The following is a 13,690-nucleotide window of genomic DNA, read 5'->3' on the forward strand; positions in this document are numbered from 1 at the left end:
AGCGCTCTTACCTGGTTAGAGACCCGTGCGACTGAGACAAGAGACGGCTTGTTTATGAGGAAGTGAGTGGAAGCTAAGCCAGCTTCTCTCCGTCAGCAGCCGGTAATTAATTCCACAGGTGAGACGCCCCCATGGCAACGCCGTCTTTCTTTCCAGGAGTTACTCACGGCCGCTGAGTGGAAAACAGAACATGTACCAGTGTAACCCTGCAGGCCCGGCGGGGATTCATGCGCCCCAGAGCCTTTCCATCAATACAATGCTGCTAAAACCAGCTAATTGTTTAAAAGGTGCAACGTGGAACACCTGGCCACATGCTGCACACAGTGGGGGGGCAGTTCAACTCTAATAGTGTTTTTATTTTATACTATTACAAAATGTAATATATAAAGAATTTAGTACATTTTAAAAAACAGAAATACAATAATTTTGCAGCACGTACAGAAAATGTGAAGGCTGTAAATCATACTTACACATGAATAAAGTAGAATTATGTTACAAAAACAGACCAAAAACATGTGCGTTTGCGCTATAAACAAACATATGTGAGTCTAAATCTGTACACACACACACACACACACACACACACACACACACACACACACACACAGCTATAAACACACGTATGTGAGTCTAAATCTGTATATGTTGGTGAGTTAGCTTGTTAGCATGCTAACTTTTGCTAATCGGCGTTAAACACAAGTATTGGACACACGTGGCCAAAGATAATTACGATGGGCCTCGTGCACACCACACACACACACACACACACACACACACACACACACACAGCTATAAACAAATGTATAAGACCCACATATTTCTAGCATTTACTTATTGTACGTTGTCGTCTGTTAAACTAAGAGTTGTTACAGCATCAGGACTTTGACACCAGAGTGTGTGTGTTGTGTTCGGCTGAAGCGACAAACGCGTTTTAGTTCGGGAACGAGTGTGATTTATGTTGAACGTGATTACATCATCACGCAACGAGTCACTTATTAAAGTCACTACGAGGAGCTTCCACTTCACGGTGACTCTGGCGGCCCCTGTGGACACATGCGGTACTGTTCCCGAGCACCAGAGTCTCTTTTTGTTGTCACTTACGTTTGTATATTCATTCAAACATCTTAACATTGAACATGAATACAACAACTAGGTTTGTCAGACAACAATAAAGTGAAACAAACTCATTTTACTGACAGTCTGCCGGCGCCGTCCTGGTTCTATCTCTCCCGTGCCGCCATGTTGTCGCTCGACATTCTGGTCACATCTACATCCCATGGAGTTGTGCGTACTTTACTCCGCACAGAGTCTGATTTGTCCTCCTGTTTCCCGCCCACGCGGCCGCTGGTTTCACTTCACATCAGTCAAATAAATCAAACGTGTGTTGACTTGCTTTTGCTCGCCAGCGGGTCGCCGGCCTCACGGCCTCACAGTCTCACCTGGTGACCGGACGTCGCTGTGTGTGTTCTCATCGTCTGGGTTTATTTTTCGGGCAAAAGGAGGCTTCATCCTTTGTCATTTTGTGTCCGACGGTCGCTCTCTCACACACACACACGCGTGTCCCACCTCCGTCCTCGTGTCGTGCCCATGACGGTGGAGAACAACACTCCAAGCCCCCGAAGACGACGCCCGAGCGACGCCACAGCTGTCAGGTGTTCCTGCAACTTTTTCTTCCACTTGCAGCCGCTGCCACAGAGTCAAGAAGTTTCCATTGACTAAGGTGATGAAACAGTTTCCCCCCTCGCGGCCGCCGGCAGTGAGTGTTGTGCAGGAAGGTGACCCGCCGAGCACTCCACACAAACTGACACGGAAATGCTTATTTTGGATGCACATCAGCAGCGGGGATTAGATTTCAATGCGATGAGCTTCTGCTGCAACATGTAGAACGTCCCGGGTGGAAAAACAGTCGTATCAGATGTTGAACAACTAGTTCAGACCCTCTAACAGCAGTATTTAAAAAGGAAACGTAATATCTGGAGAGAAAACACAACACCTGTGTTACATCTTTAACAAACTAAAAGGATTTTAGTCTCATAAAAAGCCTGTTGACCGTTGCTCTAAGACCCGAGGAGACCTTCAACGATCCGTGTTTTCATGAAGGACGACGTGTCATCGTGTGTCTCCTCGTGTCCTCTGCAGCAACTTCAAGGTCACAGCATGGAGACAATCAGAGGCGATGCTTCCATTTTGCAACAAAAACAAGAATTGAAATGTTTAGCTGCAAAAAAAAACCCCACAACTGAATGTTTAATGTTAAGATGTTTGAGTTATCACCTCCTGTCTTTGCATTGTGAGACACAAAGCTGCGCATGCTCTCTTTCGGTTTCACAGACTTCCTGTTCACAGATTATTATCTCGCAATCAGACGTCGAAACGTTCCCTCAGTCTGATTTACATCGAGTGAATTCTTTTCATGTGTTTCTAAGTGGAAGAGCTGCTCACAACCAGGTCATAAACCATTCATCGAGGGGTCAAAATGGTCAACGCGAGGGAGGTGAAGCGGAGTGTAGCTTTTCAGGGACAAGTCCGAGGTGTCGCCACGGCCGTGGCTCTCACCCTGTCAGCATCGCTGCAAACAGCCGCCGGAGGATTTCTCACTGTCTGAACATCGCTGGCTGAATTTGACAAACTCTGTTAGCTTCTGACGCGAAGAAGACTTTATATGCAGAGAGCCTCATTAAGTTTACTCAGAAAAGACTGTCTGCATGTAAGGAGACATTCACGCGTGCCGCTGGACTTTAAGGAGGTGACTTTTCGGGAGAGATCACATGAGGATACGTTGCTTTACGTGACGAAGGTCTTCTTCTGCACGGTGACACTGGCAGATCTCAGCCCACGTGTTTGCCTGCATGTCGTCATGGTTGTGTCTTATTAGGATCAGCAGCGTGTGCCTTGCTTTCATGGTTGTTTGACATTTTTCCGCAAGAGATCGGTTTCCTCTGCAGTACAAACACATCCTCAATGGACTCCTTTCCTGGAGTGAAGTCTGGCGCCTTGTCATCGTCTCCTCAGACACCGAGCGCTGCATGTAAGTGATGAGCCCGACTCCGCTTCCTCTTTTGTTCTGCCAACACCCGTCTGACGAGCGGCGACACCGAACTCGTCCTCATCCAATCGAACGGCCGATCGTCGCGGCGCTGAAGCGACTTCCTGTGATCGCGGTTGACAACGTGCAGACAGCCGGACGCCGGTTCCTCCAGAGGGTCCGGACTCCGGGGCCGAACGAGGCCGGATCTTCTGCGTCGGTGCTTTTTGTGGCTTTCACAGTCTTTCCTCGTGGGTTTGACTTGACATTATGAGCCCGAAGCCGTCGTAATGAGAGTATCACTGCGTGCCGGCGATGGAGCATCGACCTCTGGAGCCTCACGGGGCTTCAGCAATTTGTCTCTTCATATATTTTAACCAATGAAGTACAGATATATGTATATCATCAGTGCACTCAGTGTTGAGCTCTGCCTCGTGTCAAATATTGTTTGCACTGGTCAATTTGGAGATTTTTGGTCACTTTTGCTATTACAAGTTTTTATTTTACAATCCGTATCTTGAAAAGGATGTTTTTTCACAAAATTAAATTTTTTCCTCAGACTTTGAGACAGAAATCTCCGCTTCAGTAGCATTTTTAAACAATAAACGTCTTTTTTCTGTCCTAGCAAGGTTTTTTACAGAAGCTCATAACCGCCACAAAAATTAATTGACTTTTTTTTTTTTTTAGCCTTTTTTATTTTTTTTTATTTTTGGGCCGCAAAACAAAAAATGTCAACCAAAAAAAATGTCAACAAAAAAAATAAATAATTCAGAATTATGAAAAAAATCCCATAAGAATTAGCATTTGAAGTACTTCATCTGTTGTGAGGTTTAAAGTACTTCAATGTACTCACAATCCATTTCTATGTCAAATGGAGGGTAACATATGTCAAAGAGCTGTTGTGCTTTTGTCCTAATATTTTTTTTTGTCAAAATATTTTTGGGAATTTTGAATTAGGCATAAATATAGAAGCCCATTTCCATCACAAAAAAAATCAGGACCAAAAAAAATAAATTGGACAAAGAAATTTTTTTACATTTTTTTTTTACATTATTTTTTATTTTTTCCGTTGATAAAAAAAAAGGCAAGAAGAAAATTCAGAATTATAAAAAAAAAAATCGCGAAAAAAAAAAATCATCAAAAGTAAGTGCACTGTCTTCATCACAAGTACGAGTCCCATAATAATCCAATCTTGATCACATCATGTGTTAATTTCAGATTATACTCTGACATTTAGTCCACACAGATATGCAACACATCCTCATCTTCATGGGAAATCCTTGAACACACTCTTCCAGGCAGACTTGAACCTTCTCCAGGTCCACAGGGTGCAAACACTCGCTGCCTCCGTCACAGAGAGTTACAGGTGTTGCCTATTCCTGCAATACCTGCCAAATGTTCTCTGAAAGTCTTTGCATTTCAGCCATAAGTCCGTTTTCTGTTCCTACATCAGGTCTGAGTCTGGTGGAGCATTTGAAGTACTTCATGGCGGCGCCTCCCTCGGCATTGACCACAGCATCCAGGAAGTATCTTTGGATCACTGTTTGGTTTGTAAGCTTCAAGTCACATCATCTTTCTGGAAAACCCATCAATGCATCCACTGATTGTATTTTAAAATAGCTTAAGCTTGTCGTGTCAAAGGAGCTTCAGACTGTTGTGGTTTTGTCCTAATTTTTTTTTTTGTCAAAATATATATTTTTTTATTAGTCATATAAGTTTTTTTGTCCTATTTTTTTTTTTGTTTGTCAGAATTTTACAAAGAAATTTTTTTTGGTTATATTTTTTGTGTGTGTTATAAATGGGCTTCCATAGATTCCATAGATCAGTTTGGCATCTGGAGAAATAAAAGAAATGTGTGTGAAGACACAGTGAAGACTTGATGTTTACTGCCCTCTGCTGGCGGACCAGTGACATCACACAGGGTCTGATCTTCAATACATGTTTACACACTGTTTACACAACAATGCTGTATCCTGTTCCTATAATAACTTCCAGTTATAAAGTTAGTTCCTCTCCATGACAAACATATGCAACAAACAACAATAAAGTTGTATTCATGATCATTAAAGGTAGTACTCATCTTCCAAAGTATCCAAAGTTAAGAAGTATCTTTGGACCTCATCTTTTAAAGGCAACAACTCGCTAATTATTCATGTTTATTCATGTTTATTAATGTTAAAGTTGGATCTTGTAAAGATGTTAATATTTTAAATACAATACAGAACAACATATCATTATTTATTAGTTCATTTATATATTGTATTCATGGAAATACTTAAGTAAAGTACAAGTACCTCAAAATTGCACTTAGTACTGTGGTTCGGTTCCACGCCATGAAGTCTTCTTCTTCTTCTTCTTCTTCTTCTTCTTCTTCTTCTTCTTCTTCTTCTTCTTCTTCTTCTTCTTCTTCTTCTTCTTCTTCTTCTTCTTCTTCTTCTTCTTCTTCTTCTTCTTCTTCTTCTTCTTCTTCTTCTTCTTCTTCTTCTTCTTCTTCTTCTTCTTCCTGTAAACAAACTCAAACGGAGCAACGAGCCAAATTCTATCAGAAAGAAAGTGCTTTTGAATTCATGTCTCATTTGACAGCTTTTCTATGATTAATGACTCTTTTCGTCTCACGCTGGGTGTGTGTGCGTGTGTGTGTGTGTGTGTGTGTGTGTGTTTATATTTATTTGCATGTGTTTTGATGAAGCGACATGCCATCAACATGCAGCAGTGAGTATGTAACTTAATGCACGATACGTAAACATCTTTCACTCTGTTAATATTCACAATTTCAACGCGCAGCTCTTTATTGTTGTTTTCTTTTCTCACAAAGTCAAAAGGAAGCGGAAGCTCGCGCTCCAGGATTTGGGTCGGAGACGAGGAGCTGCGGTGGCCCGGCCCCTCGTGTCCATGAGGAAGAAGAAGAAGAAAAAGGCCTTTAGAGAGCGCCTTGTTTTAGAAAGCGGGGCGTTGGGGGGGTGGAGGTGGGGCTTGAACGTACATAAGAGGCAAAAACAGTCCACTGGGCCAAAGTGGCACCGACAATTTGCTGCGTCCTAACCTCCACGTCCATTTTTAAACCGCCCTCATCCACTGAGGAAGAGGAGCCCTCCGTAGCGATGAGCGCAGGCGGGTCAAAGGTCACTTTGTCCTGCGCGTCGGGCGAGGGCAACGTGACCGAGGGCCACACCCGGGCCCTGTTCCTGCAGCCCGCCTGGGACTACCTCCGCCAGAACCACCACGACCTGCTGAGGAGCCCCCTGTTCCCCGTGGGCCTCTCCGTCAGCACCTACTTCCTCCTGGTGGCTCTCTACACGGCGCTGGACCTGCTGGCGCCCACCCGGCCCCGCCTCAACCGCTACCGGCTGCACCCGGACCACGCCGTCGGCTGGCCCGACATCCGGCCCGCCCTGGGCGTCACCGTCTACAACCACCTGCTCTACATCTTCCCCGCCGCGGCGGCCCAGTGGCTGTGGAGGCCGCCCACGCCGCTGCCCCGCGAGGCGCCCACCCTGTGGAGCTTCTTCCTGGGCGTCCTGGGCTGCACGGTGGTCTTTGACTTCCAGTACTACCTGTGGCACCTGCTGCACCACCGGGTGCCGTGGCTGTACCGCACCTTCCACGCCGTGCACCACCAGTACCAGCGGCCCTTCGGCCTGGTCACCCAGTACCTGTCCGGCTGGGAGCTGTTCAGCGTGGGCTTCTGGGCCACGGTGGACCCCGTCCTGCTCCGGTGCCACTGCCTCACGGCGTGGGCCTTCATGGTCTTCAACATCTACGTCTCCACCGAGGACCACTGCGGCTACGACTTCCCCTGGGCCGTGCACAACCTGGTGCCCTTCGGCCTGTGGGGCGGCGCGCCCAAGCACGACGCTCACCACCAGCGGCCCGGCACCAACTTCGCCCCCTTCTTCTCCCACTGGGACCGGCTGGGGGGAACCCACGCCGTGCCGGCTCCTCCGGGACGGAGGAAGGACTGAAGGAGCTCCAATGAATCTCTCGTTGACTCCAACAGCAGACCAGCGTCTCCTGTCTCTTTGATAGCAACACGTCACAGTTTAGAAGCCGATTAGTGGTCTAACGTTCAGCATGTCTGCTTCGTCACATCTCTTCTTCATGAAGACTTCTCATCCATGTGGATCAATGTGTAACGCTCTGGTCAGTTACCTCCGGTCCGTTTCCAGACATGAAGAACATGTGCTGAGCTCATTTAAGACACCACCTTTCATGAACATAATCCTTTTCGTCATGTCTCACTACCGAACGAAAAGATTTCTCCTTCGTTCATTAGAATACTTTTAAAAAAGTAAAGTAGCTCAGAGATAATGTGGAAACAAAATACACTTCTAATGAAATACTGACTATCATCTTTGTAGAAAAGTGTTTCTTACTCATACATCCAGTTGCATTTCAACCAATAAACCACCGGAGGGCGCCATTTCCTTCTAGAGACGTGGAGCAAACAGCCACTTCTTATAATATGTCTGTTTTGACAGATTAATCTCTGGCAGGACACAGGATACTCCCTCTGTCCTGATGTTACACAGCAGCAGCAGAGCGTGGTACAGCACCCTGGTCATCTGATGTGTGTCTGTCTCTGTGTTCCCGTCCTCTCGGTATCAACACCTGCAGCCAGAACCGGTTTGGCCGGTTTCTGGTTGACAAGGGAATTGACGGTTGCAACAGGTCGAGTTTATTTTGGGAACACAGACGCCTCCGGCAGGTCCGTCTGTCTGTCTGTGTTACAATACCTCTCGTGATGCAAAGTATAAATGAAATAAACAGATGATTTCCATTATCTTACGTCACAGAACTCACTCACCATGAGTTTGCTTTTTTAAAAGAATCTTACATTTATTTTAAAGGTCAAGATGAGATATTTCCTGTCTAATCGTGACTTAGGACTCAAGCTTGAACTACTAAGTGGTTTGTTCTGCAAACCTTTGTTCAAAAAAGTTAGTTTCTCGTAAGTCATTCTTTCCACATGTCTGTTGCAACTTACGGGAACCTTGAAGCATCGTGCATGTTGCAGCACGAGCGTGCAACTGCAGGAGGAACTCCACTAGTGGATATGTTGTACATGAAATGCAGTTATTATGTAAATATCTCCATGCTGCTCACTACAAGTTATGTTTCAGTTGACAATATTTGTATTGAAGGATGTTTTGTCCTGTTATGGTTCTAGACTTCATCCGCCTGCACGCAGACAAAGTGAAAGATGAATTTCACCGATAGCATTGTTTATATTTTTTTCAGATTTTCTCTAGATATCATGACAACATTGCCAGACATTTGTTCAGACAACATGAAGGTAAAGTCTGATATGGTGACTCTGACCGAAAGGAACATTTTAAAGAGAAGATTGTCATCATGAGGTTAGCGTGTGTAGCTTAGCATAGAGACTGGAATCTGCAGGTCACACAATCCCCTGACCAGCAATTCTTCATTTTAAGTGACCTAACACAACCAGGATGAATCACAACACAACGCTTCTACACACAGTTCATGTATGAACCGAGCAAACAGTCCCAGCACTGAGCCCTGACACCGTGTGCAGTGTATCGTTGCATTCGGCCTTCAGTAAACACGCTCAGAGTTTACTATGATGAGGAAAAACACCGCGAGTTTGTACATGAAACACAACTGGGTGTGTTCATGCTTCACGATCACCTGTTAAATAATCTGCTTCACACTGCTACTCCTCAATACTTCATCATGCAGTCAGCTGCAGGGCGAGTGTGTCACACCCTGCGTGAATAATCATGATAAAAAAAAGCAACTTTAACAAATCAACCAACGTTTCTGTCGTTTCCCTCTTCGTAAAAGTGTCTCATATGCATAAATAAAACATCTTTAAACCTCTAAATTCTTCTCTCGTTGGTGTTTTAGCATCAGTTGCACACAAGTTGCTTTGTTTACACGACGTAACTGTGTAACTGGGACGCGGCCTGGGGAACGGCTCCGTGCCCAACATGTGAAACGAAGACAAAAGGTAAGAGGACACTCACTACGGCAATCATTCACCTGCGACTCAGCCAGTCATCACACAGCAAGGTATCACCGCCCGGTCTGAGGGGTTAGAGGCGGAGTTACGGCCTCGAAACACTTATCTCAAGATAAAAGGACTTTGGTTCACAATCCCCCCTTCTGTTGACACTGTATCGTCTTGTTAAATGAAGGAGCTGTGAAGACAAAATAAGTTGTGCGACCGTCTGAGCTTCACGTCTGTGAAGGTGAGCTGTGAAACTCACAACAAGCCCGGTCACGCTGAGCCACCATCCAGTCTGACCCGCTTTGTTTTCTGGCTTTTACTTCTGAAAAAAGTATCTGTGACGTGGCATATTGTTTAAAAAACAAACAAACCGGTTTGTTGTCTTTTCCGGCTCTTGAAAAACAAAAAGAAAAACTCAACACATTCCATGAATTCCTCACATTTCCACAAGGCGACGAGATTCATTCACGACAATGAGTCACCAGACGCACAACATTAGATTATGCAATATCAATAAAAAGGAGTTTCACAGAAACTGCACCCTGCTTGGTGTTTTAGTCATTTATTTAAGAAACTGTGTAACATTGACAAACTGGTAGTTTTAACATTTAAGATAAAAAAAACATGCTTTAAAAAACAAAACAGGAATGAAAATGAAAAGTTGTTGATTTGACTACAGATGTTCGTTTGCTTTAAATGGTCTTCAGTGCCGGGAAATAGTCTCAATCTTGGAGGGGAACAAACATGGTGTGCAAAAATAAAATGTCAGTCTTTAAGCAGGCCACCTTCTCCACTTACTATACACATTTTAAAAATTAAATATGCATTCATGTTTCTACACTCAACAACAGGACATAATGAAGTTTTAAAATGGACTCCGCTCGCTCATCTTCACAGTTAAAGAGTTCATCTGGGGTTACCTGGTTGTGGCCGACGGGCCTCGTGTCCATTGTTACAGACCGATGTGCCACGAGGTTTTTCGCGAGATGACGCCGTCTTTCCTCCACGAGTCTCTAGCAGGAGCTGCTCTGCGTGTTCCCGCTGTCCGACACGAAGGACTTGCTCTTCCTGGAGTACTTCATGGAGCTGAAGGAGACCGTCATGCGCTTCACGGTGCGGCTGCTCCTGCACAGCAGCGTGTTCTTCACGTGGTTCCTGAAGTCCTCGGACACAAAGTAGTAGATGAACGGGTCCAGGCAGCTGTTGAGGCTGGCCAGGCACAGCGTGGCCACGTACAAGCCGTAGCCGTTGTCCACCACGCCGTCCTTCAGCAGCGAGTAGTGCAGCACCAGCATGACGTTGCTGGGGACGAAGCACACCAGGAACGTCACCACGACCACGGCGATCAACACCACGGCCTTCCGCCGGTTCTTCGCCGCCGCGCTGCCCTCCATGCAGTTCCCCAGGGCCCGGAGCAGCAGGACGTAGGCCACGACGATCACCACGCAAGGGACGAGGAACACCACCAGGCCCATGAAGATGAAGTAGAAGTACGGGAGCCGCACGGACGGGAAGGGGTCCAGGGCGTCCCGGATGACGTTGACGTCGTGGCAGGTGGTGACGTTGGGGTCCTTGAGCTTGGCGGTGTGGTCGTACAGGTACAGCGGCGTGCTGGTGAGCCACACGAACGCCCAGATGGCCACGCAGACGCCGACGGCCACCTTGTTGTTGTTCCTCTGCTGGGACAGCGGGTGCGCCACCACCCAGTAGCGCTGCACGCTGAGGCAGGCGATGAAGAGGATGGAGCAGTACATGTTGCCGTAGAAGAAGCTCACCAGCACCTTGCACAGCGGCTCGCCGTAGATCCAGTCGTTGCCGTTGAGGTGGTAGGAAATCTTCAGCGGCGTCCAGATGACGAAGAGCAGGTCGGCCAGCGCCAGGTTGGCCATGTAGATGGAGGACGGGTGCTTCTTCTTGTTCCGGAAGAGGAACACCCAGATGGCCATGCCGTTGGCGGGAAGCCCCACCGCGAACACGACGATGTAGACCACGGGGAGGAAGACCGTGGTGAGGTTACTCTTCAGTGCGTCGGATGTCGCCTGGTCCACGACGACCCAGCTGGAGTCCAAAGGGTCCTCGAACGCGACGAAACCCCGTCCTTTACCTGAAACTACAGGACGGGATTGAACACACGTCAGGACGGAGATGATTGGCTTTCAACCAGACAAGATAACAATGGTCAACTATTTAAAAAAAAATAGTCATTTATCAAACGAACATTTCCAGAATCCAGTGAGGATTTCCTGCTTTTCATCTTCATAAAATCTATTATTTTACAGACAAGACGTCTCTGTGGTTAGACCACTAAATATTTGACAATCTGACATTTTTCATTATTTTATTTTTATGCTAAAGGTTCAAATATGAAAAAAGGAGTCTACGATGAATTTATATATATATATATATATATATATATATATATATATATATATATATATATATATATATATATATATATAATATATATATATATATATATATATATATATATATATATATATATATATATATATATATATAATATATATATTATATTATATATATAAATATTTATATATATATATACATATATTATATATGTATATATTATGTTATATATAATATATATATATATTATGTTATATATATAATATATATAAATATATTATATATATATAATATATATAAATATATTATATATATAATATATATAAATATATTATATATATATAATATATATAAATATATAGATATATATATATATATATAGATATATATATAGATATATATATAGAGATATATATATAGAGATATATATATATATATATATATATATATATAATATATATAAATATATATATAATATATATATATAAATATATATAAATATATATAGATATATAGATATATATATATATATATATATATATATATATATATATATATATATATATATATATATATATATATATATATATATATATACACACACACAGACACACACACACACACACATTTCCCGACACTCTGGTCTGTTCGTGAACGGACCACCGCCAAAGTCAAATAGTTTCCCTCCTTGAAACAACAATGTGGTAAAACATTTGGTTTAATAAACTATTCATAGTGTAATATGGAGTGTGGCTTTATTCCAACACGCTCTGTCTCGGTAAAAGAGCTCTGGCTCGTCCTCACAGTAAACACCGGCACTTCCGGTCTTACCTGCGGCGTTTGACGCGAACAAGCAGCACAAAATCAAACTCAGCGACGACAAGCGAGTTAAATCCATGACTTTGTTCTTCGCGCGCTCTCAGCTTTACTAGTTTCCCTTGAGCAACTTCTTAAATGTGTCCTACTACCCGTGAAGGACACACCCCGAGACTACCTGTGCGCGCGCCCTGCGCGTCACCACCTCTGCCCCGCCCACCTGGTTCACCGCGTCCCCTGGAGGTTTCTGTAGCTCACGAAGAAGAGGAAATAACTCCAAATAATTACCACATAAACTACAGCAGTTCATTTCAATACCTTGAATAATATTTATTTTAAAATGTGTGAAAACAAAACGTCCATATTTAATTCTGTTGAATGTGATTTGAACTATTTTGAAACTTCCTGCAACACAATTATGTAGGTCCTGCACAACTAATAATGAAGAAAAGGTTATCTTTATCTGATATGAACGCTGCAAACATTACACACACAATCAAAGAGGTAACCTTTCATCAAAGGAAGTGTAAACACTTATTAATTATAGATTATATTGCCTGCTCCACTAAATGCATTTCCATTTTATCTTCAAGTAATACAATAATAATTTTCATATTATCTCATATTCTATATATTTTAGGTGGAATATGTATTTTGTTGTTATGGACTGGAATAGAAAATACTATCTATGATAATTCGGTTGCCAACTTTGTGTACGTTTAGTTTTTTCTCGAGTAAACGACAACATTTTGAACTATTTAATCACAAAGATCTTTATCGGCCTTGTTTGTCTGTTGAAATACAGCCTTCACATTGTTTTACATATAATCTCTTTGGAAATAAAAGTTTCCGTGCGAGTTCCCTCCCTTATTGCGTCCAAACGGTTCTTATAAGATCAGATGAATCATAGAAAAACACGCAATCGATAAATATTCAGAGCGGTGTGTTCACACAGCAGCTTTTCCTCTCAGAGTCTGAGCCGCTGCGTTCAGGAACAGACCTTCAGAGGAAACAAGGAAATAGTTCAGTATGGAAAGTTATTAAAATCTGGTTAATTTTGTAAGTAAATTCCCTTCAGGGAAACTTATTTGTAAAACTCTATTGACTCGTTTTGTTAAAAGTGTGAGGAGCGTTTTGAAAACAAGGCCGACGCCGCTCGACCTTTCCAACCGCCGGGCAGAGAAAACGTCAAGCAAAAAGTTTAAAAGTTCAAATTAAGACTTTTAAGACCCTTTTAATACCATAAAAAAATGAAATTTAATAACGGTTTCAGAACGCCGGTGGCCAAAGTATGATGAAAACCAGCAAGTACGTAAAAGGTCTCAAATTATTTATTATTTTTCAGAGCTTTCTTGCCGAGTCGCTGCAGGTCTGAAGGGACAAACACTCATTGAACCGCCTCCTGCAGCACGAGATACATTTTATTTTATGGATGCAAAACCTCTGAGAGCCTGCAATCTGATTAAAAAAATACAAAATATGTTTGTGTGTACACACCTAAGACATTT

The 13,690-nt window shown here is 43.4% G+C and overlaps 2 protein-coding genes across 2 annotated transcripts; one reads left to right on the forward strand and one right to left on the reverse strand.

Annotated features, from left to right (window-relative positions):
• The first annotated feature begins 6,052 nt into the window (after positions 1-6,052).
• Positions 6,053-7,056, forward strand: ch25hl2 (cholesterol 25-hydroxylase like 2). Its single transcript, XM_068574509.1, has one exon. The coding sequence runs from the start codon at positions 6,127-6,129 to the stop codon at positions 6,985-6,987; it is 861 nt and encodes a 286-aa protein (XP_068430610.1). The 5' UTR covers positions 6,053-6,126; the 3' UTR covers positions 6,988-7,056.
• A 2,956-nt stretch (positions 7,057-10,012) lies between these two features.
• On the reverse strand, positions 10,013-12,264 carry LOC137783864 (proteinase-activated receptor 2-like). Its single transcript, XM_068574203.1, has 2 exons — positions 12,198-12,264; positions 10,013-11,109 (listed from the first exon to the last, which is right to left on the reverse strand). Exons 1-2 carry the CDS (start codon positions 12,262-12,264, stop codon positions 10,013-10,015), a joined length of 1,164 nt encoding a protein of 387 aa, XP_068430304.1.
• Positions 12,265-13,690: the final 1,426 nt, after the last annotated feature.

Source organism: Clinocottus analis, unplaced genomic scaffold (assembly GCF_023055335.1).
Source record: "Clinocottus analis isolate CAN_PGR_092001 unplaced genomic scaffold, fCliAna1.0.p SCAF_13, whole genome shotgun sequence".
NCBI lineage: Eukaryota > Metazoa > Chordata > Actinopteri > Perciformes > Cottidae > Clinocottus > Clinocottus analis.

Excerpts from the sequence above, each read along its gene's own strand:
- ch25hl2 (XM_068574509.1), top strand. The coding sequence starts at position 6,127 with ATGAGCGCAGGCGGGTCAAAGGTCACTTTGTCCTGCGCGTCGGGCGAG.
- LOC137783864 (XM_068574203.1), bottom strand. The coding sequence starts at position 12,264 with ATGGATTTAACTCGCTTGTCGTCGCTGAGTTTGATTTTGTGCTGCTTG. Across the intron at positions 11,110-12,197 it reads GTTCGCGTCAAACGCCGCAG|TTTCAGGTAAAGGACGGGGT; the intron begins GTAAGACCGGAA and ends CCCGTCCTGTAG.